Source organism: Moschus berezovskii, chromosome 16 (assembly GCF_049115385.1).
Source record: "Moschus berezovskii isolate FMDL1 chromosome 16, NW_MosBer_1.0, whole genome shotgun sequence".
Classification (NCBI taxonomy): domain Eukaryota; kingdom Metazoa; phylum Chordata; class Mammalia; order Artiodactyla; family Moschidae; genus Moschus; species Moschus berezovskii.
In genome coordinates this window covers 73,474,189-73,500,189 of record NC_142475.1, presented here as the reverse complement: position 1 = coordinate 73,500,189, position 26,001 = coordinate 73,474,189, and the positions used below count along the sequence as shown (strand labels likewise).

At 43.2% G+C, this 26,001-nt stretch overlaps 1 protein-coding gene across 3 annotated transcripts in view; it reads left to right on the top strand.

The window, feature by feature from the left end:
- The window catches only part of CHD7 (chromodomain helicase DNA binding protein 7), a 195,490-nt gene that overhangs the window by 103,469 nt on the left and 66,020 nt on the right, over positions 1-26,001 (top strand). For all 3 annotated transcript variants that reach the window (XM_055432544.2, XM_055432542.2, XM_055432543.2), the window contains exons 3-6: positions 3,644-4,074; positions 19,187-19,328; positions 24,449-24,586; positions 25,648-25,713. In XM_055432544.2, coding sequence (XP_055288519.2) covers positions 3,644-4,074; positions 19,187-19,328; positions 24,449-24,586; positions 25,648-25,713 — 777 coding nt within the window. The remainder of the gene's footprint in view (positions 1-3,643; positions 4,075-19,186; positions 19,329-24,448; positions 24,587-25,647; positions 25,714-26,001) is intronic.

The following is a 26,001-nucleotide window of genomic DNA, read 5'->3' as shown; positions in this document are numbered from 1 at the left end:
TTGGTATCTAACATTCTCTGCATTTGCCCTAATAAAAGAGGTTTTAGGAATGCCCTATATGGTGATATCAGATGTTAATGGCATTGATTACCTGTCAGGCAGTGGGAAATAATGGGAAAATGTCTGCTGTAAAATTAAATAGCATTAGGGAAGACTGTACCATGCGTTTGGGGGGGGGGGTGAGGGGGCTGAGGGGGCTGGACCTGGGGGACTTTGTCAGGGTATTACTCTGAGCTCCAGGTTTTTTCCCCTGCATGATTAAGGCAGGCCATCTGTTCTTTGTTAAATGTTTACAAAAACAGCTTTTCTCTAAAAGATTTAAGGAGATGTGGGTCTGGTAAACACTATAATATTTCCGAGCACCTTTCCCACCCGACTTCAAGCAGTGTTCAAACAGAATTCTGTTGCATATCAAACAGCCTTCATATCTTTTTTTGTATTTGGTCTTTACACCCCCCCACCCCTTCTTACAAAAGATTAAATTTTTAAGGGATACTAATTTATGGCTTCATTTGTTACTGAAAGGAGCATCCAAAATGATTTGTATGCTAAAGTGCAGATGAAAATTCCGACTTCTGGTATTATGTGTTATATGCTTTTTATGACTCACATCCGTGGAACAGGTATCTCTCATCAGAAGCTGGCATCTGGTTACCCAAGTTAATGCCATGAATATTAGAGAAAGGTACACATACCTGGAATTAATTCACCATTCTAAGCTGTAAGCATTGTTTACTCAGAGACTTTCCTCTTTCCTCCCCCTTCCAGGAAATGCCTTCTCTTCCATTTCCTGACAAATAGCTTGTCCCAAATAAGTTTGATCTCCATGTGTCTTATGAAAAGATCTGGCTTTTTCCATTGTACTTATACGAGGAAATAATATTTAACAATTAGTTCTACTCCAGCAATTTAGATATAGTAAAACTGTTGAATCGGATCCCATTAATTCTCAGATAATAAAATTTTTTTAAAAACTTTTAATTTTGTATTGGGGTATAGATGATAAACAAACAATGTTGTGAGTTTCAGGTGAATAACAAAGGGACTCAGCCATACATACCCTTGTATCCATTCTCTCCCAAACTCCCGTCCCATCCAGGTTGCCACATAGCATTGAGCAGAGTTCCCCGCGCTATAAGTCCTTGTTGGTTAACCATTTTAAATATAACAGTGTGTACATGTTCACCCCAAACTCCCTAACTGTTCCTTCTCCCCATCAACCATAAGTTTATTCTCTAAGTCTGTGAGTCTCTTTTGTGTTTTGTAAATAAGTTCATTTGTATAATTTCATTTTAGATCCTTCATATAAGGGATGTCATATGATATTTCTCCTCTGTCTGACTTACTTCACTCAGTATGACGATCTCAAGGTTCATCCATGTTGCTGCAAATGTCAGCCATTGACAGTTTGGTTAGGTCCTCGGTTGGTGGTTGCTGAAAGCGTTTGTTTGTTAGAGCAGGTGGTAATGTTTCCCAGGATGTGCTCATTTTGTCACTACTGGGCATGCCCTCCTGCTGCGTGCATCACCACTCTTCTGCCCTGGCTCCACTCTCCTCCTGTGCATCCTTGAGGGTCTTCCCCTCTCTCCTTCAGGGTCTTACCCTCTCAGCTCTGACCAAGAAACGGCAATATGTATTTGAAGATTTTCTGGTATCGTAGGATGTTGGAAGAGACTTTGGAATAAATGCTTCCTTTTGCCGAGGAAGAAAAAGTGACATGATTCTCCCCAGATAATACACCTCATGGTAGGGTTCGGACTAGAATGTTCTCTCTCATCTCACAACTCTAACTCTGGCTGTTTCTCTTACACCAGTGCAGCTGCAAAACTGAATGTAGGCTTCTCCAGTAACTGTAGTAGCTTTTAGTGGGAACAGAACAACCAGTTTCTTTCCTGGCAGTGGTTTCTTTTCTTTAAATTTTTGGAGGGTCACTGAACACTTTAAAGAAAGTGAAGTTTGCAGTACGTTTCCTATGAGGATGATGCCTCTGGGTGAGGTTTCAGGAGCCAGGCAGAAGAGCACTGGATTTAGTAGGAAACCTAGATTCAGATGACACCTCGGGCCCCCCACTCTTGTGGCCTCGGGTAGCCACCCGGCCTCCTCAAATTCTACTTCTTTTCTGAAAAACAGGGGTAAACGATCACTCTTTGGTTGTACTAGAATCTGAATTGCAGTGTGAGCTCCTCTCACATCCTCTGCAGACCTGGCCTCTCCTGTGGCTCCTCTCTTGGGGATTGTGTGGGTGGGCACGGGCCCCAGTTCTGTCACTTGCCTCTGTCTCTCTTGGGCACACGCATCACGTGAGTGCGTCTGTGTCCACAGAGAGCTCTCCAGGCTGGCGCAGGGATCGAATGGTGTCCCAGGCTAAAGTGCTTACCTTGCACAGGCCCACCATGTGGTAGGAGTTTTCCATGCACACTTGTGGCTGTTACTACTGTTGCTGTTTATATTATGGTTACTATCTAGTGTCTGGAGAAGCATATGAAAAAGGCAGAAAATGAATGATGCTTGCAGATGTAACATTTTCAAGGATTGCGTTGAAATGTAAAGGCGCGTTAGATGTCATAGCTTACAGTGGAGACAGGCTGTCCTCTACCCCTGTTGTCAGCATCCTGTCCCAGGTGTTGGTATTCTCCACTGTATTTAAGACCATCTCTGGATACGGTCCCAGAGGATGTCAAAAATCTCCTGCAAGTCATGTCAGATTGACTTTTTGGGGGATCTCTTTCTCTGTCTCCCCCCTCCCTTCTTCCCTCCCTTCCTCTGTGTAAGATTTGGAACTGTAAAGCTTTAATAACTTATAAAAACATTATCTGCCTTGCGTATCAGTACCAGAAATCTAACCAACCCAAAGTCATTAAGCTGGTATGTGTGTAGTTGCTCAGTTGTGTTTGACTCTTGAGACCCTATAGACTGTAGCCTGCCAGGCTCCTCTGTCCATGGGTTTCTCCAAGCAAGAATACTGGAGTGGGTTGCCATTTCCTTCTCCAGGGGATCTTCCCAATCCAGGAATTGAACCTGGGTCTCCTGCATTGCAGGCAGATTCTTTACCAACTGAACTATGAGGGAAGCCCTGTCCACATATAAGCTGGCATATATGCTTTTAATTTGACATTTGAATGTCATTTAAATTAGAAATGACTTGTATAAGATTTGTGTGTTTATACTCGTACTTCAAACTTGCACAGTATCTGATTCTTACAGAGCTCAGTTTGCCTGTTTTTAAAAGTGACTTAATTATCATCTTTAATTTCTCATTCCTGCATGGGGAAAATTCCACTTGAATTCTGTCTTTGTGGCTTTGTTTTTGCTGCTGTTTCATCCTTCATCAGTTCCTACACAAGTGCTAAGGACATGGAAAGTGTCTTTAAATTGAATGAGAAATTTTCTTTCTCCTGAACAGAATTTTTTTTTTTTTACTGTATTACTAAGTTGCTCTCTTTAAATGTATTCATTTAAAAGCTTTCTTGTTGAAGAAATCTATTTTTTGGATGAGACAAGATAAGTTTCACAACTGTATAGTGGGTTAAGTTTGCTACCTTGAGTGTAGAGTAAGTTTGAGAACTATCAGCAATAACTTTCAGTTCCTTTCTAAACTACGAAGAATGATAAACTAATTTCAATTCCTATTTGTGTCTCTTAGCATTCTCCATCGGAGCCCTTTCTAGAGAAACCAGTGCCGGATATGACTCAGGTTAGTGGACCGAACGCTCAGCTAGTGAAGAGTGATGATTACCTGCCGTCGATAGAACAGCAGCCACAGCAAAAGAAGAAGAAAAAGAAGAACAACCACATTGTTGCAGAGGATCCCAGTAAAAACTTTGGTAAAGATGACTTCCCTGGTGGGGTTGATAACCAGGAACTAAACAGGAACTCACTAGACGGGTCCCAAGAAGAGAAAAAGAAAAAGAAAAGGCAGAAGGCAAAAAAAGATCCCAAGGAACCGAAAGAACCCAAGGAGAAAAAAGAGCCCAAGGAACCCAAGACCCCGAAAGCCCCTAAGATTCCCAAAGAGCCAAAGGAAAAGAAAGTAAAAACTGCCACGCCAAAACCCAAATCCAGCAAAAAGTCAAGGTAGGCTGCGGGCAGAAACACCCGCCACCAAACAGTAGAGACACAAGCACCAAACAGTTACAACCTATGGAATGGTCGGGGGGAGAGGGGGCAGCTCAAGGGCGGGGGTCACTCTGATTTTTGTCCTCACTGTTAAGCTTCTTTCTCACACCCAAACTAACAAGTGAAGGTGTTAACGCATTCTAAAATTTAGGACTCCCCTTATTATGAGTTGTCGATTCGGGTGTTAGATTTTTAGAAATGTTACTGGGTGAAGAATCGTTTATTTGAAATCACTGTCTTATATTTTTGTGAAAACCTGGCATTTAACAAATAGAACCAGGTTACCAGCATAATTGTAAGCTTAGACCACCAACCTCATTTTCAGTGACAATGCCAAACCAGGTAAGAAGGATTATAGAAGCCAGACAAGTCACTGTATTTCACCAGGCTTTTCAGTCTTGCTTCCCAGAAATTGAAACAGGAGAATTAATTCTCCCCATTTGGCAGGCAGAGTGAGCCTTCCAGGGGCAGGGTGGAGATCCTAGTGGGCCACGTGGGACAAATCAAAGAGCAGTTACCCATTAGATATGCCTCGGATAAGACCATGTAGTTTAGGTTCTAGGGAAAAAGCCTCCTACATGCCCTCCTTCCCCTCCGTACTTCCCCACCGACTTTCTGACCCCCCAGGAGGCATATTTATTCAGTAAGAAAAACTGAGAGGAAAAGACATTGAAGACTAATTTTTTTTATTTGTACCGAACATTTCTTACAACTGTTCTGAACCAGTTCCAAACATCTGAATCTATTTTTCAGAATATGGCTCATGTTATAAAATATAGTTTCCAGATGGAAGTATGGTCAGACTTGGTTACCCCAAACCTGTTTGTAAAACTAGTGTAGAAAACACGCACCCCACACAACCCACCACAGGCGAATGTGCACGTGTGGCGTGCATGGGTAGTCAGCCCTGAGATTGATGGCGCTGTATCCCCGCTTTGCGAACTTGCGGGCCAGGCAGCCTTGGGCTTGTGGGCGATCCTGTATATCAAGAGCAGGTACACAGAGAGGGCGTGGTTTCTGTGGCTAGAGAGATGCTGCAAAGCAGAAGGACAAACTGGGATTTCCAACTTCCCGCTGAAAAGATCTAAACAACCCAATGCATTATTCTGTAGTGTTTTGAAAATTTGAATCATAGTAATTAAAAGAAAACCTTTTGTTGTCAGTACTTTATATGGTGCCCGAATAACTGAGTTACAGCTGGCCCTCCACAAGGGACTTGAATATCCTCGGATTCTGGTATCTGCCGTGATCCTGGGACCACTTCCTTGTAGATATGGAGAACCATATATTCAATAATCAGGTCTGATGGGTAACTTGATGTTTGCATTTACTTAGGAGCATTCTTTGATGCCTTGGTATATGGTCTCTTAATTGAAAGCCTTTGTTTTTTTTCTCCTTATAACACTCTTCTAAACTCACAATCCATTATAAGTTTCGTTTTCATTTACTTAAGAAATATTTTATTGGGGGCTTACTATTTGCAGATACTGTGTTAAGACAGGGATGTGAGCCAAGAGGATGCTGTTAGAATTTCGGTCTGATTTATGAAGGGGGTTTTAAAAATACACAGTTGCTTAAATCTGAGTGTTGTGCTTTTGGTAGGAAGAGGCATGTGCTTTATTTCTGCAAAATCTAAAAAGAATTTTTTTTTTTTTAACTTTAAATGTGAAAGAGTGTATGGTCTCAAGAAGTTTTCTGGAATTCAGAAAATATATCACCAAAACTAGCCTCAAAATATATCTGTCTTCAATTTTTATCTTAGTGTTTTGGATCAGTTCTTGGATCAGTTCAGTTCAGTCGCTCAGTCATGTCCAACTCTTTGCGACCCCATGAATCGCAGCACACCAGGCCTCCCTGTCCCACCAACTCCTGGAGTTCACTTAAACTCATGTCCATCGAGTTGGTGATGTGATCCAGCCATCTCATCCTCTGTCGTCCCCTTCTCCTCCTGCCCCCAATCCCTCCCAGCATCCGAGTCTTTTCCAGTGAGTCAACTCTTCACATAAGGTGGCCAAAGTATTGGAGTTTCAGCTTTAGCATCAGTCCTTCCAGTGAACACCCAGGATCGATCTCCTTCAGAATGGACTGGTTGGATCTCCTTGCAGTCCAAGGGACTCTCAAGAGTCTTCTCCAGCACCACAGTTCAAAGCATCAATTCTTCAGTGCTCAGCTTTCTTCACAGTCCAACTCTCACATCCATACATGACCACTGAAAAAACCATAGTCTTGACTAGATGGACCTTTGTTGGCAAAGTAATGTCTCTGCTTTTTAATATGCTATCTAGGTTGGTCATAACTTTCCTTCCAAGGAGTAAGCATCTTTTAATTTCATGGCTGCAATCACCATCTGCAGTGATTTTGGAGCCCCAAAAAGTAAAGTCTGACACTGTTCCCCATCTATTTCCCATGAAGTGATGGGACCAGATGCCATGATCTTACTTTTCTGAATGTTGAGCTTTGAGCCAACCTTTTCACTCTCCTCTTTCACTTTCATCAAGAGGCTTTGGAGTTCCTCTTCACTTTCTGCCATAAGGGTGGTGTCATCTGCATATCTGAGGTTATTGATATTTCTCCCAGCAATCTTGAGTCCAGCTTGGGATTCTTCCAGCCCAGCGTTTCTCTTGATGTACTCTGCATAGAAGTTGGATAATGGTCATCAATTCCCAACTGTATTCTTTGAAGCTCTCAGTCTACCTCAGACTGACCCTGTCTTTAAGAATGGACTTTAACATATCCTTAGGCCATGTAGGATACATTGTTTAGTTGCTCAGTCGTGTCCTACTCTCTTGTGACCCCGTGAACTGTAGCCTGCCAGGCTCTTCTGTCCATGGGATGTTTCAGGCAAGATTATTGGAGTGGGTTGCTGTTTCCTTCTCCATGGTTGGGGAAGATACTAAATTATCCTGTTTTAACAGTGAAACTTGTTGAAACATCCCTAGTTGCCATAAACAACCATTAGGAGCTTGGAGCATCAAATTCAGTCTTTCCCGGCCCCTCCCCCACCTCCCTGGTGCAGGTACAGACTCTGCCTTTATCCTCAGAAGACCCTTTGGTGACACTCGTCTGTGGCCTTGGCCACCCAGCCTGATGTGTGTGTCCGTGCTTGGGGAGCAGTCAGCATGGTTGAGACTGAGCAGCAGCCCTGCCCTAGAGTCACACACTTTCAGCAGGAGGAAGGTGTGTGATTATCTTCTCCCAAGAAGAAAGCCTGCTGCTGCTGCTGCTAGGTCACTTCAGTCGTGTCCAACTCTGTGTGACCCCTTAGACGGAAACCCACCAGGCTCCCCCGTCCCTGGGATTCTCCAGGCAAGAACACTGGAGTGGGTTGCCATTTCCTTCTCCAGTGTGTGAAAGTGAAAAGTGAAAGTGAAGTTGCTCAGTCGTGTCCGACCCTTAGCGACCCCACGGACTGCAGCCTACCGGGCTCCTCCATCCATGGGACTTTCTAGGCAAGAGTACTGGAGTGGCTTGCCATTGCCTTCTCCGAGAAGAAAGCCTAGTAGTTTTTTTTTCTTCTTATGACTAGTAGTCTCTGTCAGTGGCTGCCATAGGTGACAATTGTTCTCCCCCAAGTGGTGTGATAGTAACTGATGGGAGCCCTTCTGTAGTGTCTGGAGAATGCCAGTGGGGAGGGGGCATGTCCTGGAGACGTGGGCGGCCACCAGGAGGGCCACCAAGATCGTCGGTGGCACCTTTGTTGACCCCAGTGACTTGACTTCTTAACCGGCCACTTGCCGACTTAGGATGAAGTGTGGTGAGGACGTGCCTGAGAGAGGTTTTCCTGTTGTTGATGGTCTGATGAGCGTGGCTGTCGGAGAATATGGTAACCAAACAGGGATTGTCATTGACTTAATTAACAAGCCAACCCATTGTTTTGCTGAGCTGCAGTGTTTCTGCTGGTCAGGTGAACAGAGACACTTGAGTTGTGGTCTCCTTTAAGGCTAGGAAGGAAAAAGTGTCCCCCAAGCAAGGATAAGCAGATTGCACACAACTGCATGTAAATTCTGAATAGCATAGCAGAATAATTATGTAAATTGAATATGCAGTGATGAAGGTAATGGGAGGTTTGGGTTATGTCAGTGCTGGGGTTGAATTGCTGGAGCAGGTTGCTGTAAGCCCTGGAATACAGCAGTGGCAATTTTGTTTTGCAGAACGTTATGTGATACCGGTTATTTACATCCTTGAATAAGTTAACTTGATGAATTTGTTTATACAGAAAATAATTCTCCTACAGAGGGCTGGAACAGAAGGGATAAACAGAAATGGAAGGAAACAGTTACTGTAGAACTGCTCATATCTCTCCCGTTTGGCCCTCTCTGCTGGGTCACTCGCAAGATTTCTGGTAACAAACTCATGCTCTGAGTGTCTGGTGACAGCAGTGACCTGTTAGTGGTCTGCATTGTGTCCAGGCTGCAGAGAACTGGGTTTGTATCATTGACACACTCGTGCTAACATAGCGCGTGAGAAAGGATGGTTGTCTTCAGCGGGACCAGTTTTCCTGTGTGCGTCCACGGCTTCATTCTCTCAACCTGTCAGGCCACTTCGTTCCTTTGAGTCTCTGAGGCTTAAATTTGTGGCCATTCCCGGCAGACGGGCCCTTTTGGCAACAACATATGATTGAATCTGTCTGGCCTATGCAGGAAAACCTAAAAGAACTGTCCAGAAGCTGTTGCATACAATGGTGGATGTTGTTTGGTCGTCATGTCTGACTCTTTGCAACCTCATGGAATTTAGCCCGTTGGGCTCCTCTATTCATGAGATTTCCCAGGCAAAAATACTGGAACGGGTTGTCACTTCCTTCTCCAGGGGATCTTCCCAACCCAGGGATCGAAACTGCATTGCAGGCATATTCTTTTACTGCTGAGTCACCAGGGAAACCCTGCATAATAGAATAGTAGTAAAACAGAAAAAGGTGTCAGCATTTCAGAAAAGAGTCACTTAATATCTTAATGATGGAAAAAAAAGTATGGGCAATATTCCTCTTTTCTAATTAGAGCTATATCTTTTTTCCCCCCTTTCCATTTTACCTTAAATACATATTTTTCCACATGTTTTTCTTGTGAGCTCTTCAGGTGTCTTTTATAGCCTTCAAATATTGTCAGTTAATATTGAAAATAAGGGCTAAGACATTTGTGGCTTGGAAAGGATACTTTTTTGCATATGGAAGGGGTCACAGAGCTGAAATTAGAGGATTTGTGGCCTTCCCTTCAATGAGTTTTCTGTTGTGTGTGCTTGGGCCTTGTGCAATGAGAGAATTTGGAGGAAGTGCTTCCTTTGAATGACTTTGAAGGATTTAGTGGTGCATTTAGCTATATAAAGATTCTTTGAATGTACATAAAGAAGGGAACTTGGCCAAAGGGTGTGACTTGACTGTTGAAGCTTCAGTTCAAAGAAGCCATGGAGATTTGCTACTGGTGCAGTTTCTAGGAATTCATCTGACTCCTTGCTCCCCTCTCCCCCGTTGCCGCCGCCCCCCCCCCCCAAGTAGTAAAGTTAGTAGGAAGCTATAAATGCTACTTCTCAATTAAGAGTGAAGATATTTTAAAGTGGAAAGCAACCATACTGTTCTTGTCTTAGAAAGACAAGTACCAAAAACACGTAAAGTGTATTTTTTTGCATACCACACTTTCATTAATATTTATGTAGTGACTTTCTTCTAACAACTGTAGCTTTTCAGATGCTATCTTCTCAATTATGATCCTAAAGAGTAGCAGCATTTACCTGAGAAATACTTTTATTCAGTCATTCAGTCAGCAAGCCCAATGGTGGTGTATTTCAACCAACTAATTCATATTTTATAGTGTGCTCTTAAACATGTAAAATTACTTGCACACAAAAACAAACCATTCAACTCATTTTACTAATAAGTACAAAATACCTCGATAGGTATCTCCCCATCAGATAAACTGAATTAAGCCAGCAGTTCTTCTTCTATTTATTTGTTCTTTCTTCTACTCACATGCTGTGACTTGGTTTTGACCTAAGACACTGAATAGTTGTACAGGTGTTTTAGATACTGTGCCTCAAGTGGGTATAGGTTTCTCTAGCATGTGGTCACAGAGGAACTCTTGAGCCCTTTTGGTATTGGTGAGGATTAAGAAGAACTTCTCATGGACATCATGTGATCTGCCTGCCCACTGGCCTGCCCTGTCTGCTTCTGGTCAGTACATCCAAGCTCTGGGCCGGGGTATAGCCAGGTACCCCCTTACCTGCTGATCTCAAAGATTGTCTTCTCTTTGATAAACGGGCCATGTACGTGCTCAGTCACTCAGTCATGTCCGACTCTTTGCAACCCCATGGACTGTAGCCGGCCAGGCTCCTCTGTCCATGGGATTCTCCAGGCAAGAATACTGGAATGGGTTTCCATTTCCTCCTCCAGGGCATCTTCCTGACCCAGATATCAAACCCATGTCTCTTATGTCTCCTGCAAGTTCCTTACCAATAAGGCCTCCTGGGAAGCCAAAAGGACTCAGAAGTGAGAAGAGAGCAAACATGTCCATGGGGTCTCCTTAATCCCAAATCCTTCTTTCCTTCGGTAGAACCACTTGGGAGCCTTTCCTATGCCAGTGACAGGCCACATTATAACATTTCCCCCTTCTGGTTTATCTTAAATGAAGACAAGCAGGGAGGGAGAGTGGTCAGCTGCTTTTCAGTACAGACTGACGTCTGACAGTACCTGAGTCCATTTACACTTACTGGGGACAGAGGAGGCCCTGCAACACTGACCCTTAACAGAAGTTCTGCTGACTCATGCTCTGGGCTGAGTGCAGGCTTGGACCACACTGGGGCTGCTGGGAGTTTGGCCCTGCCTGTCCAGCGAGCTGCAGCGGAATTCAGAGTGGAGGCCTGCTGGCATTGTGGTCTGTGTGGGGGAGGTCCCACTGCACCCATCAGAGGAGAGGTGAGGAGGCCCTAGAAGGCAAAGGGATATGTGTGAAGGGTGGTTTTCCTGGAGATGCATTTCTTTGATGTCTTTCATAAGTGGGATTTAGGGTGGAGCATAGGAGACATGGTGGTGATGTCAGGGTTGGAAGATGAGGAGCAGGAGAAATCACGTGTGAGTGCTAAGTCACTTCAGTCATGTCAGACTCTTTGCAACCCCATGGACTATAGCCCTCCAGGCTCCTCTGTCCATGGGGATTCTCCAGGCAGGAATTCTGGAGTGGGTTGCCTTTTCCTTCTCCAGAGGCTCTTTCCAACCCAGGGATTGAACTCGGTATGGCTTAAGTCTCCTGCGTTGGCAGGCGGGTTCTTTACCACTAGCGCCAAAATTATTGTTAAAAGATTTCTATGGTTATGAAAACATTTTTGAGAAGTATGAAGTTTCGTACGGATGTTGACCCTGTCACATGATATGTCAAGCTCTCCCTGCTAGCTGTTTTCTGCCCAAAGGCCCCTGTGGGATGTTGGATGCAAAGCTACCCTGAGAGCATCAGGCACGTGAGAGGCCAGTCCTTGCATCAGCTATCCTGCCCATAGATGCCCGTGTGACTGAGCTCTCAATGTCGAATAGGGAGCTGGAGGGTACAGGATTAACAAAAAAGACACTGCTTTCTCTGTCTCTCGCTCTCTGTCTTTTAATTTTAGAGAAACAACACCCTTAAACTTCCATTAGATGACTGATTTTATGTGTGCCCTGATTCCTGTAGGAACAGTGTAATGTGGGAGTTCTGCCTCTCCTGTCTGGGTGGGTAGTGAGATTTATTTTTTTTCCTGGGCCTTAAATTTGCTGCGCCTAATTCTCCACCTCTGGACCTCACTCAGTTTCACCGAGAGTGGGCTGCCTATCTCCCGGGTTGACTTTAGCCACCCTGGTGCATCAGGGAAGATGCTCTTGAATCTAGGGAGTTGGGCTCTGGCTGCTACCGCCAGCCACACTGTCTCCGTCCTGGTTGTGGGAATGCTGCTCATGAAATAGATGAGCATCTTAGGACTTGGCACAAGCTGCCAAATATCGGCCCTGCTGTTTGGCTCTTGGAAGAATATCCCATGGTAGAAGGGCAGTGAAAGGCCTGCTTTCTGCCCTAGTTGTATGCCCAATCCTTTCTGCTGTATCTCAGTGCCAGGCAGAGCCGTGGGCTGATGCTGATGTTTGCTGAGTTTCTGGTATCTGATGACACATTAGCTCACTAGATTTTGCTTCCGTCTTACTTCTGATGGTGGTTTAGTCCCTCAGTCGTGTCTGACTGTTTGCAACCCCATGAAGTATAGCCCGCCAGGCTCCTCTGTCCGTGGGATTATTACCAGGCAAGAATACTTGAGTGGGTTGCTGTTTCCTTCTCCAGGGGATCTTTCTGACCCAGGCATTGAACCTGGGTCTTCTGCCTTGCAGGCGATCTTTACTAACTCAGCCACCAGGGAAGCCCTTATTGATTCAGTCCATAAAACTCAATAGCTTTTAGTCTTTTGGTGATAATTTGTGACTGTATGATGTCTTTTTTTTTCCACCACACACCTAGAATCTGTTCAACATTAAAAACGGGTTTAGCTCTTTCAGGAGGACTTTCTGCTGTACTTTATGTTTCATTTCTTTCTTTCTTTTTTTTTTTTTAATATTCTTCTCTATAAAATGGTCAGCTGGAGCTCTCCTCAGGACAGAGTGTAGTGTTAGTTACTCAGCTGTGTCCAACTCTTTGTGACCCCATGGACCATAGCCCACCAGGCTTCTCAGTCCATGGGATTCTCTAGGTAAGGATACTGGAGTGGGTAGTCATTGTCTTCTTCAGGGGATCTTCCTGACCCAGGACGGGTCTCCTGCATTGCAGGCAGATTCTTAACCATCTGAGCCACCAGGGAAGCCCCTCCTTAGGACCAAGTTCTGATGTTATTGGAACCTGCCCAGGGATGAGTCCAAGTAACAGAAGACATTCACCAGGAGAGGTTTTCCCCAGGGCCTGGGCTCTGGAGCCAGGCAGGTCCTGGGATGGCTGCTTACTCGGCTGAGCGTGTATCTGCTTTGACCATTTCCTCACTCTTGGACAGTTTGATAGTAAGATATGAGGGTGAGCAGTATTGAGTCTGAATTAGACATTTTAAATGAAAACAGGTTAGGTTTCTGTATCTTTCCCATCCTTCTTTGCTATTCCCTTTCTAGAAATTTAGCACAGTTAAGGTACTTAGTGGGTAGTTGATGCTCTAAAAACTACTTAAAGTAATAAGTTAATAAATAAGTAATCAAGAACTTAAAAAGTTTATTGATTGTCATTGAAGTTTGTTGTTCAGAAGTAAAACAGTTCCTTTCTCTAATCCCCTCTCTCGTTCACTTCTCAGCTCTCCTGACTTTCTCTTTCTCAAACAGGACCATGGGATGAAGAATTTGTGGGTGGCGTTGAGGAGTAGTTCGGGGTGGCTCAACAGCTGAGGGACGATTGCTGGGAGGTTGTGGGAAAAGGGGGCCTTGCTCCAGTCCTTCCTGGGAGTATCCCATCCTGGTACTTTCCTTGTGGGGAGTCTCAAGCATTTGGACTGGCTGCTGACCACCACTGGACCCTTGGTCCAGGGAACCCTGATGGCCTTCTTATGAAAGTGATGATGTATGGTTTTGACTGTCCTGCAGAATTTGTCTTCACACTTACCTCATTAGTTTTGTTCTGTCACTTGCATTTTATCACATCCCAGTTTAGCTATTAAATTAAAAAATTTTAAACGTCTTAGGACATTTTATTTTATTGAGTTGGCCTTACTTCATGATATATCACATTTTATGTTGCCCTCATTGATCCTTTTGAACTTTCAGCCCTTTATCTTGCTCTTTTTTTAGTTTGCCTCTTTATCTTTTAATTTTCTTTTTTATTGTTTAAAAACTCAGAGGAAAACGTGAAGCTGAGAGGCCAGACGCTTTCCTCCTACCAGCCTTGAGCCTGCAACCCTAGCGGCTCACGGATTGTATCATATGTGATCTTTCTGAATCATGACAAGTCACACCCTTCCTGTGCCATGGACATTGCTCACTTCTCATTTATGACATTTGGTTTCTTACGGAAAAGCCTTTTGAGTATGTAAAATATAAGGATATGTTTCAATACTCTTTGTTCTCCTAAAAAACAGTAGTGTGACACTTTGGCTTGATTTCCTGAAAACAGGCCTGTTTAATTTTCACAAACCTCACGGTTGATTTTTCCCAATGTGAGGAGGCCCTTCGCCAGCGTGTTCCATCTGAGGGTCTGTGTGGTGAATCCCTGCTGCTGTTCAGCTGCTTCACTAGCTGACTCTATTCCTCTGATCCCATTTGGTTCCAGAATATGGTTCCTTTTCAAACTTTCTTTCCTTGGAGGACTTAGATCCTTAGGCTAATGTTAATCGATGTTTACACTCTGTAACAAACCAGGGCAGCTAGCTGGCTTCCCTGTAAGTCCTGGTCCTTTGCATAAAGTCTTGTTTAAAAAACCTGTACTCTCTCTCACCAAAGAAAATCTTCATTATCCATGTGCTGTATCCAAGCTGGGATTTATGTGTTCAGCCCCTTTCCAGGGACCATCCCTTGGCCCATGGCTGTGAACTCTTATAGCCACATGCTGAATACCATCCTTCTGAGGGGCTGATCCCCTCCTGTAAATCCCTCCTCTCTGAACCCACCACTTGCTTCTCGGAGTTCTCGTCAGGGTGGTGCAGGCTTTGATCCCACGGGGTGGGGAACAGAACTTTAGAGCTTGGTCTGTCAAGGTGACCCACGTGTCACTTAGCTGTTGACCCTGAGCACATCCTGCTGTCCACCACCATGACCTGCCTCTCATGGTGAGATGTGACATGTGAGTAGAGCTGGTGGAGGGACAGTGGCGCTGCCAACCACCAGCAGCATCCCCAGAAAGAAGTCCCCTTTCCAAGAATGCAGGGGCCCGCCCAGCTTCACGAAGGGGCGGCCCTACATCTCGGCCACACCAGTAATGATGGGCGATAAGGATCAGGAAATGAAAGAACTTTCGTGGGTACAGAGGGCAGGCATCAAGATGCACAGGGTTTGGGGCATTGCTGGGTTTCACTCTGTTTGGGTAGTCCTTTAGCCTCACTTTACTGAGCTTCATAAAGATAGAATCTATGTGGGGTTATCGTAAATGGGTTAGCAACCACAGAGCCTGAGCTGCAAATACTTAGAACTGTGTAGGTGTTTGTTGTTTTCCCTGTTACTTTTACTGTTAAATCACTCATCTAACCTCACCTGACCAGACATGAGGAATACAGAGATAAATAAGACACAGTTCCTTCTTGAGCTTATAGGATATTTGGAGAAAAACACACAGACACAGTGCTTCGGTTTCACCGCATTGCAGTTATGTTGGCCCCCAGTGTTGTGTGTTTTAAATATCTCTTGTGTGTGGGATATGTCGTGTGGCATGTAGAGGGTGTGCGATCTGACTAATCCAGACTTTGGTGGCCAGAAAATGGTTCTCTGAGTGAGTGATATCCACCTGAGCCTTGCAAATGAGTAAGCGAGGGGCAGTGGAGGTTGAGGAGACGTGTGTATGCTTTCAAAAGTGCTTCTGTGTATCCATAGGGTGGAGGATGGGGGGGTTTAGGATGTGGGAAGAGTAGAAAAAGAAAGTTCACGTCGCCGACTGTAAAAGCTGCGTGCAGAACTCAGACGTCAGCACACGTGGGACTGGACTTCAGCAGAATGACTCAGTCAGGTTTGCCTGTGAGCCAGCTGCCCTGGTGATGCCTGGAGGATGGGTTTGCGGGTGTTGTTTGCAGGTGGCAGGACCGCATCTCAGAGCTCGGGGAAGGAGGTGGGCAGAGCTGGTCTAGGGTAGGCATGAGGACAGATGTGGCTTCTCCACGGAGGCCACTCACGGGGGGACCCCATGCAGCCCAGTCTTCCTCGCCATCCTTGCAGATGGGGCGCCTGGCCAAGGCCAGCACTGCAGCTGTTGGTGGCGCCGTGAGGTTGTAGATCTGCGCCAAGTAGCCCAGGGGTCTCTTCCCCCACCTCGTAGTGTCTGGTCAAGGGGTGTAGTGGCCTGGTTAATACCATTCCCTTCTCCCCTACCAGAAGAGCTGCCCTCTCCATGTGCTCAAGCTCTCCGGATTATAACTTGGAAGAAGAATGTGTATGTTTTTGCTTTGACATCGCGAAAGATCAGTTTTGAACCTCACACATCTGAGTCCCGGCTGTGGCCCTGGGATTCGTGTCCTTTTTCCAGCAGTCTGGGTGTTGTGACAGTCATGGTGGGATGTGATACGTGTCTGCACTAAAGCAGTGGCTGCTGGGCTGGGCTGCTCGTTTGTCCTTTGAGCTGGTGTTGAACTCTGTTGATACAGGATGTTCCTTCTCTTCGAGTGGCTTAGATGAAGCAGTCACAACGTAGTGTGGCCTGTCCCTAAGTGTCTGCTGGTTATTCTGCCCCGTGGGTCTGAGCCACAGTCAGAGAACAGTTCCCAGCCGTGGGTGCCAGGTGCTGGAAAGATCGAGTCTTGGAGCAGGGTGTAATTAGTAACGTCATTTTGTAGGTGAGTAAACTGAAGCTCAGGGAAATTTAAAGATGTATCCAGGATCATAAACAGGTTAGCAGTGATAGAGCTGGAATGTGAACTGAGGGCTGTCTGAAATCAGTGCTCTGATTACCCTCATTGGCTGTGGAAAAAAAAACTGATTCTGGATTTTTGGGGGCAAAGCAGTTTTAATGTAACAATTGAAAGTCCAAATGAGCTTACTGCAAAATAGTGGCAAAGGCAATCTGATGTAAATAACTCTCTGGTCCTGGATTGTTGTTTGTTGGGGTGACATGAAGGCTTTGTAGCATTTGACTTCTTCGTGTGTTCCTGGTTTGATGTCATGAGATGTTAGCAAGGAAACGCTTAGCTGCCTCTGAGAAGCTTGAACAACACAGGATCTACTGAGATTAGAACTCCTCCAGTCATCGGAGCTGGGGTGGGCGCTTCCCTGGACTGCCAGCGTTCTGTCCATGCACTTGGAAGGGTCCTGTCCGAACTCGGGTGGTCCCAGAGCTTCCATGGGGCGCGTCCCCAGCCAAGGACAGATGGAAAAGGATGAGCACGTCTCTTCTTAGGCAGATTGACATCTCCTCAGACCTGGGCTCCGGCGGGCTCTGGGACAGCGAGCCTTTCTCTCCTGGAGGATGGTTCACCCCGGGTGCAGTAACCCCACTAAATCAAATGGTGTCCTGCACTCCAGGGTGGAGAGGGCACGGGCAGAGGATGAGCCGCCAACTTGCTTTACCTGGCAGCTGTTCAACTCCGTGACAGGCCTACCTCTGATTAAACAAATTTGAGAAATATGTAAAGTTTTGGAAGCAGTTTTGCACTGATTTGATAAAAGAAACCACAAAACACTGCAGCGCAGGTGTTGAGAATGTTTGAAAGCTGATTGAGGGAAGCAGATGGCTTTAGTCAGTGGCATCCAGCCAAAAGAGCAGGTGCTGGTCATGTGACCGCTGGTTACCAGGGTAATCTGATTGCTCTTGGCGTGCAGATGAAAGGAAAGGGGCCCAGCGTTCAGCTGTAGTATTGTATAATTTGTGGCAGTTAGAGCGGAAATAAATGCTGGGAATGGAGCCTCATAGTAGGGGAGACTGCTGTCCATGTGTAGCATAAACACTGGGATAGTTGGATGAGGAACTCTTGTATGGATTTTTTTTTTTTTTTAATTTAAAAAATATTATGCTTTCTGTGGATCTTTTGGGGGCCTAAAGTTTTTAGGACACTGCCTTTTTTTTTTTTTTTTAATTAAAAAGAAGTCTGTAAACCTAACTGCTGTTTTCTATAATCTTGAATCATTGTAAGTTTTTTCCTTATGTGGCTGTTTACTAGGCTAAGATATTAACAGCACAAAATAAAAAACAAGCTCTGAGGATTTGAAAATGACTAGTATTATCAAATATCTCATTTATTCGTTGCAAAAATCCCTTTTAGGTGTACAGTTATATTAACACATATTTTTGAAATGTTTTACATGACATGTGCTTTACTGAAATTAAAGCATTTAGGTATCCTGGCCTCTTTTCCTTTTATAATAGTTGGGACTAAAAAACAAAATGCTACTTAATGCATTCTGGCAGCATACTTTTTTAGGAATTTACAAGCTCAAACTTTTTAAAGGTTTTTGAAATGTATCTTTTGTTTTCAGTAGTAAAAAGTAATTGTTACTGAGGTTGGATTGTTTTACATGTTGCATAATAAATGATAATAAACAATGTTAGGAAACCTTGAGGCTGGTTTGGAAATTGCTGTGAAAGGTGGCACTAAGTGTGCATTCTAAAAGGATGGTGAATAAAGGTTCTAAAGGTGATGGTAGACTTAAATTAAAAAAAATTTTTTTTCTTCTTACAGTTCATTCTTGTCTTTTGACTTTGGTAACATTCAAATCCTGTTTACCTTTGATGAAAACATGCTATGGATCGTGAACTTGAATTATTGGGGTCACTCTGTTTTTGTATTTTGGAGACCTAGCTTTTGAAAAACAGGCTATTGTGACACCTTAAAAAAAATTCCTAGCACCAAAATAAAGCTTATATTTACCTAAGAACACAGCATTAAATAAAACTGTGTAGAAGAGGAAATTGTTATATATTTTGTTATATTTTAAAAGATTATAAATTGGATTAAAATTGGATTAAAATGTAGGTGAATGATGTAAAAGAGGACGCACACTACTTCTGGTCACGAAAAGGACTTAGGGGTGTTTAAAGTTATCCGCAGGAGATGTGAAAAGTGATCATTATGTTCCAGCTTTCCTTGAAAGTTTTAAAAACATATTCTGGTGCCTTAAAAACTTGATAGCAAAACAACTTCTTAATCCGATTTTTCATCAGGGCTTGCTGTATTGGCAGAGACTGTTCATTGTCTCGATGAACAAATGTACTCTGTGTGATTATTAGCAGTTTTTGCATGCCATTTCTTTTTAATTAGGTCAGATATTTGCCGAAGGTCATCAGTATGGGGTTTTGCTGTAAAAATTCATTGAGAGTAAGTACTGTTTAACTCTCGATGGCCAACATGCGTTGATTTATCCACGGTTATTGATACTTCGGGGATGTTTGTGTGGGAAACAGAGGCATGGGGCGTGTGGAGAACCTCATGAAAAAGTGAACACTAAGTGATCCACTTTGAATTCTAGTAATAAGAAACCTGATTCAGAAACAAGTGCTTTGAAGAAAAAGGTCAACAAGGGAAAAACAGAAGGTTCTGAAAATTCAGACTTGGACAAAACGCCCCCACCATCCCCTCCTCCCGAAGACGATGAAGACCCAGGTGTTCAGGTAATACCTTTATTCTGATCCTGAGTCGTGGTTGTTGAGCGTGGGTAACTTTAGCTGCATATCAAGTGCACTGGACCTACCTGTCTTTGTTATAGAGCTGCTGTAAAGATGGGTTTTTGTTGTCTGGAACATTATATCCATTGTGATGAGAACTGGGCAGCCAGCCCGAAATTAAACTCCTGACTTTGTGGTTTTGCCATCTTTGACTCTATGATAAATAAAACAGGCTCTTTACATTTATTTCTGTGAAGGTATCTTTTCATGTTTATGTATATGTTAGTGTTAATGTGTTCTTAATATATTGGTTCATTAAGAGCTTCATCCACATTTCTAAATTTCTCCTAAGTTTGGTTCCCTGTCAATTATATTGCAGAACAAAGTTGAAGATGTAATCTGTACCTCATCTTAAGTTTTCTGACATCCGATGGTCAGAGTCGAGATGTGTTTGTGTAATACTAAAGTTTCTGTGAACCAACTGAGTGACTTTCTGGATGGCAGCACTGCACGATTGTCCAGTGTTAGATTCTCCTGACTTTTGGACAATTTTATAGGAATCAGTTGAAAGACTGGCCTTGAAATAAACATCGGGAATTCAGGTTCTTGCGTGTAAAGCACACTGCCTCCACTGAGAGGACTGTAAGGAAGGGATCCCTCCACGTGACTGTTGAACATTATTTCCTTGTTACGTTCCCTGGAAGCATGCCAGCGTGGTCCTCTGGGGTGCCTGGGAACGTGGCTTCTGTGAATGACATCTCCGCTGTCAAGGAGCAGTTACTGAGCGTCCTGCCAGGATAGAAAGCAGCCCCTGGAAGCAAGTTTGACCTTTTTTAATGGTTTATTGCATATTCAGTACTCTTTGTACCTACTAATTTGCTTTAAAGTTAGAAACAAAGTACTTGCAATATACAGCTCTGTGCTAAAGAATTTCAGATGGCTTTTGTTTGTGTGTGTGTGTTTAACTAGAACTCCCTGATACCGATGAAGTCACAGAATGGCCTAACCTAAGAGGCCCTGAAAGGGGGAAAGAGAGAATGAGTGAATGGAGGTGTTTTGGTTTGGCTTGGTTTGGTTCTATAACTAACATAGTGATAACCTCTGGCTGCTGCTGCTGCTGCTGCTAAGTCACTTCAGTCGTGTCCGACTCTGTGTGACCCCATAGACGGAAGCCCACCAGGCTCCCCCGTCCCTGGGATTCTCCAGGCAAGAACACTGGAGTGGGTTGCCATTTCCTTCTCCAATGTGTGAAAGTGAAAAGTGAAAGTGAAGTCGCTCAGTCGTGTCCGACCCTTAGCGACCCCATGGACTGCAGCCTACCAGGCTCCTCCATCCATGGGATTTTCTAGGCAAGAGTACTGGAGTGGCTTGCCATTGCCTTCTCCGGATAACCTCTGGCAGTTTGAGTTAATTTTGTAATCTCCTCTGACTTTATATGTCCGTGAAAAGGTATGGGGGAGGTGAGTAGATATTTAGGGCATTTTAAACTAAAGTATTTTTAATGATTTTGAGTTTAATTTTTATGCTCACAGGTGTTTTTTTTTCCCCCTGAATTGTCTTTGCTTAAACTAGGACCTTCATGTAGTAGTATTTGGACAATATGAAGAAGTCTTTCACACAGGTGAAGAAAATCCTGTAGTTCTTTCACAAACACTACTGAATCTTAAAAATCCATTTGCATTAATGTAGACCCAAATGGACTTTAGGAAATACCAGTGTTTGGTTTTGTTTTTCCCCCTTCTGCATTTCAGTTATAGAAAATGCTAATCAATGCAAATGGACATCGGTGCATCCTTTCTCATTGGCTGGTGCTGAACTGTCCTGGGCTGCACAGCTGAAGTCAGTAACCACACAAGTCACTCTTTCTCAGTGTCCCTCCTGGGTCTCTGCGCAGGAAGTGATGCTGCCTGCTGGTTTGTTGTGTTTCTTCCTGTCGCACACGCTTTAGTAAAGGGCGTGTAGTTCTTGAGTTTTATGATTGATTGTTTAAACTCTAGTAAATGCCATGTCTTATTTTTTCTTTCAGCCAGCTGAAAATTGTGTCACAAAGTACTGCCACAGTGAGATTGTGACAACACATATAAATCTCCTGTTCAGTATACCTATTTTAGCTATAAGAAAATTCTTAAAACAGTCCAAGTTTAACAAGTTATTTTTGTGTTAATTCAAAAGTTTTGAGCTTTAAGTGCAATTCTTACACTTTACTTTGATCCCCCCAATCTTTTTTTTTTCTTTTTTAATTGAAGGACAATTGCTTTACAGAATTTTGTTGTTTTCTCAAACATCAGCATGAATCAGCCATACTCTCCAAATCTTTTAAATAATAATAATCTAACAGATCTTAAAGAAGCCTATTATGTAATAAATTATTTTATTTTGGGAAATTGGTAAAGGAACCTTGATACCTAAAATAAATGAACTTAAGATCAGTTATTATTTAGAAGGTAGAGAAGCCATATAAAATTTAAACAGTTCAGAAAATTGAGTTCTAATTGTATTTTTTTGTTACTCTTATGTAACAGAAAGTTGATATGAGGAGAAACTTTCATTATAAGTTATATTCACCATACGTACATTTCTATAAAGAAAAAGTCCCTGTCTTATTGCACCAGAACATTTCTTCATTATCAGAGTGGGGTTTAGTTTAAAGTAGATTTGTCTTAGACTCTGTCCAAGGATGTTTAGTTACTTGCACTGAAAGAATCCTGGGGCAGTGTGGCCCCAGCCACGGAAACCTGGTAAAGCATCACAGATGTGTCATTCATAGCACGTTCTCCTTACAGGAATGACATAAAGATGAAAATAAAGATTAATCTGTTTCCATTTAGCGAAATTGATACATCAAATGAAATACAGAGATTATGCTAAAATCTCACCAAATTAAAATGTTGTTCCTGATAATAGGCTCTTACATCGTAAAGAAATTGACAGTCAGAAGTGGGAGGTGATAAAGTGAGGCAGAAGAGGAGTTACTTTCAGATGAGCTGTGGGAAGAGAGGAAGGAGGCTGTGTAATGCAGCCTGGCTTTAGAGCCTCACTGCTTCCTGACTTTCCTTGCAGAAGTGGAGCTAGTTGCTGATGACCGTAATGCTACTAACTGCATTTAGCATTAGCACGTGCCTTGCCCCATTTTGAATGCTTCCAGTGAATTTTCTTCTGTGATCGTCACAGCATACTTATGAGGCAGCTACTACCCTTACCCCTATTCTACAGATCGGGAAACTGAGGTCCCTAAAATAACTCATTCAGGGTCACACAGTGAGAGACCAGGCTCATTCTCATGGGGACACGCAGTGCCAGGGCTCACAAGGTGACATGGGGCGGGATGGGCCGTGGTAGGACCCCTGCTGGCCTCTGCGTCACCTCCACGTGGAATTGGTTATTCTGGAGAGGAGAGGGAGGTCAAAGGGGAAAGTCAGAATTTGGATGCCTCCCCCTCTCCCCCCAATACCTAGATGTAGAGCTAAAAGTTCACAGTCTCCAATGACCCATCTGCGGGTCCTGTTGTACCAGTTGTATTGTGAGCAGCCTCCCACCCCCTTTAGAGAGCAGGGGAAGCACAGATTTAATACAGTAAAACGGAGTGGGTCCCAGTCTCTGGTACAGGGTGCTGGAGCTTGGTGGTCCCGACTTGGGCCCTGTCGGTCTCTGGCCCCTACCTCTCGAGGTCCATGTGGTGGGGTGATTTGCTTCTCTCTGCCTTACTGTCCCAACTTTAAAAAACTCGCAAGGCTCTTCAGAAAGTTCTTCTTCATGACTCTTAGAAAACAGTTTGTATCAGTGTTACTTTTCTCCGTATTCTTTTCATTCCGTGTGCTTTTCCAGCTCATCTGAATAGTCTTGCCTTGCTCAGTGATTTAAAACTTACACAAGTCATTTTAGACTTAGATTTTATCACATACACATATTAATGAGAAAGTTATTTATCTCCATTTTTAATTAACAGACAAACCTATTTGTGTATCAAAAAGGTCAAACAGTCTAGAATTGTTTTGAACAAAAAGTGCTGAATCTTTCCTTCTGCTCCATTTATTTCACTCCTCAGAATTAATAGCTTTAACAGTTTGTTGTGTCTTTTCAGATTTTTTTCCTATTATTGAACACATGCACATATACATTAATTTTTTTAAACAAATATTCATTGGGTCATAGGAAAGTAAACAAGAACACAGTGTATTTCTCTGGAGGAGTTAATATATTGATGGCCCACACATGCAGATAGATACAAAAAGTTTTTCTAATCTTAGGATTGTAAGCAACCAATTGTTATGTGACTTGCTTTTCTTTTTAGTTAATCATTTATCTTCTGGATGCATCCAGTAGCTTCCTAGGAGTTTGCTTGCCAGGATGAGTGGGCAGGTTTTAGATTTTGACCACACTGGTCCTGCAAAAAGTTTATTAGGTTCTGCTTTGACCACTGGATGAGACAGCATCATGCCAGTGTTCCTACTAATACTGTTAACAGTCCTTTGCATTTTAATCCATGCAGTCAAAAATTTTAAAAGTAAAGTTCCTTATCATAGTTGCTCATTATAAATTCTGCCATTCAGTCCTTCATCTCTTCAGAAATGTTCAAACTGTTTCTTTTAGGACCAAGATTAAAATGCACACCTTGTATTTAAATGGGCCTCTGAAATCTTATTGGTATCTGGGATAATAATCTAACTGTAGTTATATAGAACTTTATAATTCACAAAGTATCTTCTAATGCCTTCAGGTTTTTTTAGACTTTTTATCATGGAAAAAAAAAATTTTTTTTAATAAACAAAAATAGGATGGCCTAATGAAGTCTTATATATCCACCACCAAGCTTCAGTATTGCCTTCACTTTTGAGCAACTCACCGCCTGAATAAGGAGGGAGATGCGTTGCTACTACCACTGTGCACTTAAAGGCCACATAGCCAGGAGTGGCAGGACCTTGACCTGCCAGGTGTCTGACTTCAGATTTCCCCCTTTCCCATCGTATTTGTTGCCAGTGTGATGTCTTGTGTGATTTACAAGGTTACAGTCACCGACTTTTCTTTAAGATCATTGTTGTTTTGTAATATAAATATACCCATGCCAGTCTAAGAAACAGAAATGAGCATCAGCTTTCTAAGCCCTCCCTGGCGGGTTTTTGTTTTAGAAACGACGGTCCAGCAGGCAAGTGAAGAGAAAGCGATACACCGAGGACTTGGAGTTCAAGATCTCTGATGAGGAGGCCGATGACGCAGATGCTGCTGGGAGAGACTCCCCCTCCACCACCTCACAGTCAGAGCCACAGGTGAGCGGCCAGGTGTGCGGGGTTCCCTCGTGCATTTCAAAGAGTAGGCTGCAGATTTTATAGCTGGTACCTGAGAAGTTCATTTGAAGCGTCGGACTTTGAGCTGGAAACACCCATCTCGTGTTGGTGAACACACTTTGGGAAATCAGTGGTTTAGAAGTAGGTTTTTTAAAAAAACCCTGTTCACTGAAATTTATTTTAGTGTGAGCCTGTGATACACAATTTGACACCATTTTGGAGAATTGATGGTCCCTGTTGAGGATGAGTCAGAGCTGGGCTGCAGGGAGACTGAATTTCCCTCCGAGAGTTCAGTCTGTATAGCTTCTGGGACTTTAATAAGCCACTCAGGCTTGTCTCCTGCTGCTCAGCATCATAAGAACCCCTTTATGAAATTACTGCCGTGTAGTACCCAGCAGGGCATACTTTATTCTCCATGCAATGTAAATGATGGATAAAAGAGCTTATAAAATATGGGTAGTGATGGAGGATTGATTATTGTGAAGATCTCTTTCCCCCCCCCCCCTCCCTTTTAAAGTCCTCTTCCTACCATCACTGTGCTTTAGTTAACAAACCGGTAACCCACTGAAAAATATATTAAATGCAGTTTTGTATTTCATTTGGTAATTTGCACTCTGTCAGGTTGTTCTGTAACGTTTTGTGTGACCTCCGTAGATCAAAGCTGCCTACAATAACAGAATGATGAGTATATTTACCCCATGGGTCCAGGCAGGGAGAAGTCAGGTCTTTGCCATCATGCGGAGATCATTTCTCTTGGCAGCTGGAGTTTCTGAATGCTCCTTGGCTTTGGAGACCCATGCTAGTCCATGCAATTAAACCACATAATCGCGAAGTAATAAACACAGATCTTCCCTTTTGCCTTTCTATAGAGGGAGATTTTTGTTCTTTACAATTGTATTTCCCACTGGCGATCCTGCCCAGTGATTTAAAGGGTATGAATTTAAAGGGTTTGGAGGGAGATTGGGAAAGGGAATGGTTTCTCACTTTTATAGCTTAGAATGACATGCTCTCTTTGCATTCATTCCTTCTGCTTTATTTTTTAGGAATCTGTTGATGCAGATGGTCCAGTGGTAGAAAAAATTATGAGTAGTCGTTCAGTAAAAAAACAGGTAAGCTCCGTGTGGAGTTATCAAAACTTGTGGTGTGGGTATGACTCAAAATTATTTTTTGTTTTACAATTTCCCTTTAAAATTTTCACTATTGTAAAATAAAACTTCTGCTGATGGTTCTAATCCTGTCTAATTGATATTAGTCCAATATCAATCTTTGGGATATTCAACCCCATGTGAAATTAAAATGTATCAAACAGTCAATGCTTTATTACTCCATTTAGAGTAGGCAGGAACTCAAAACATCTAAAAAGAAATGTATAGGACTCGTAGGCTGCCTATTTCATA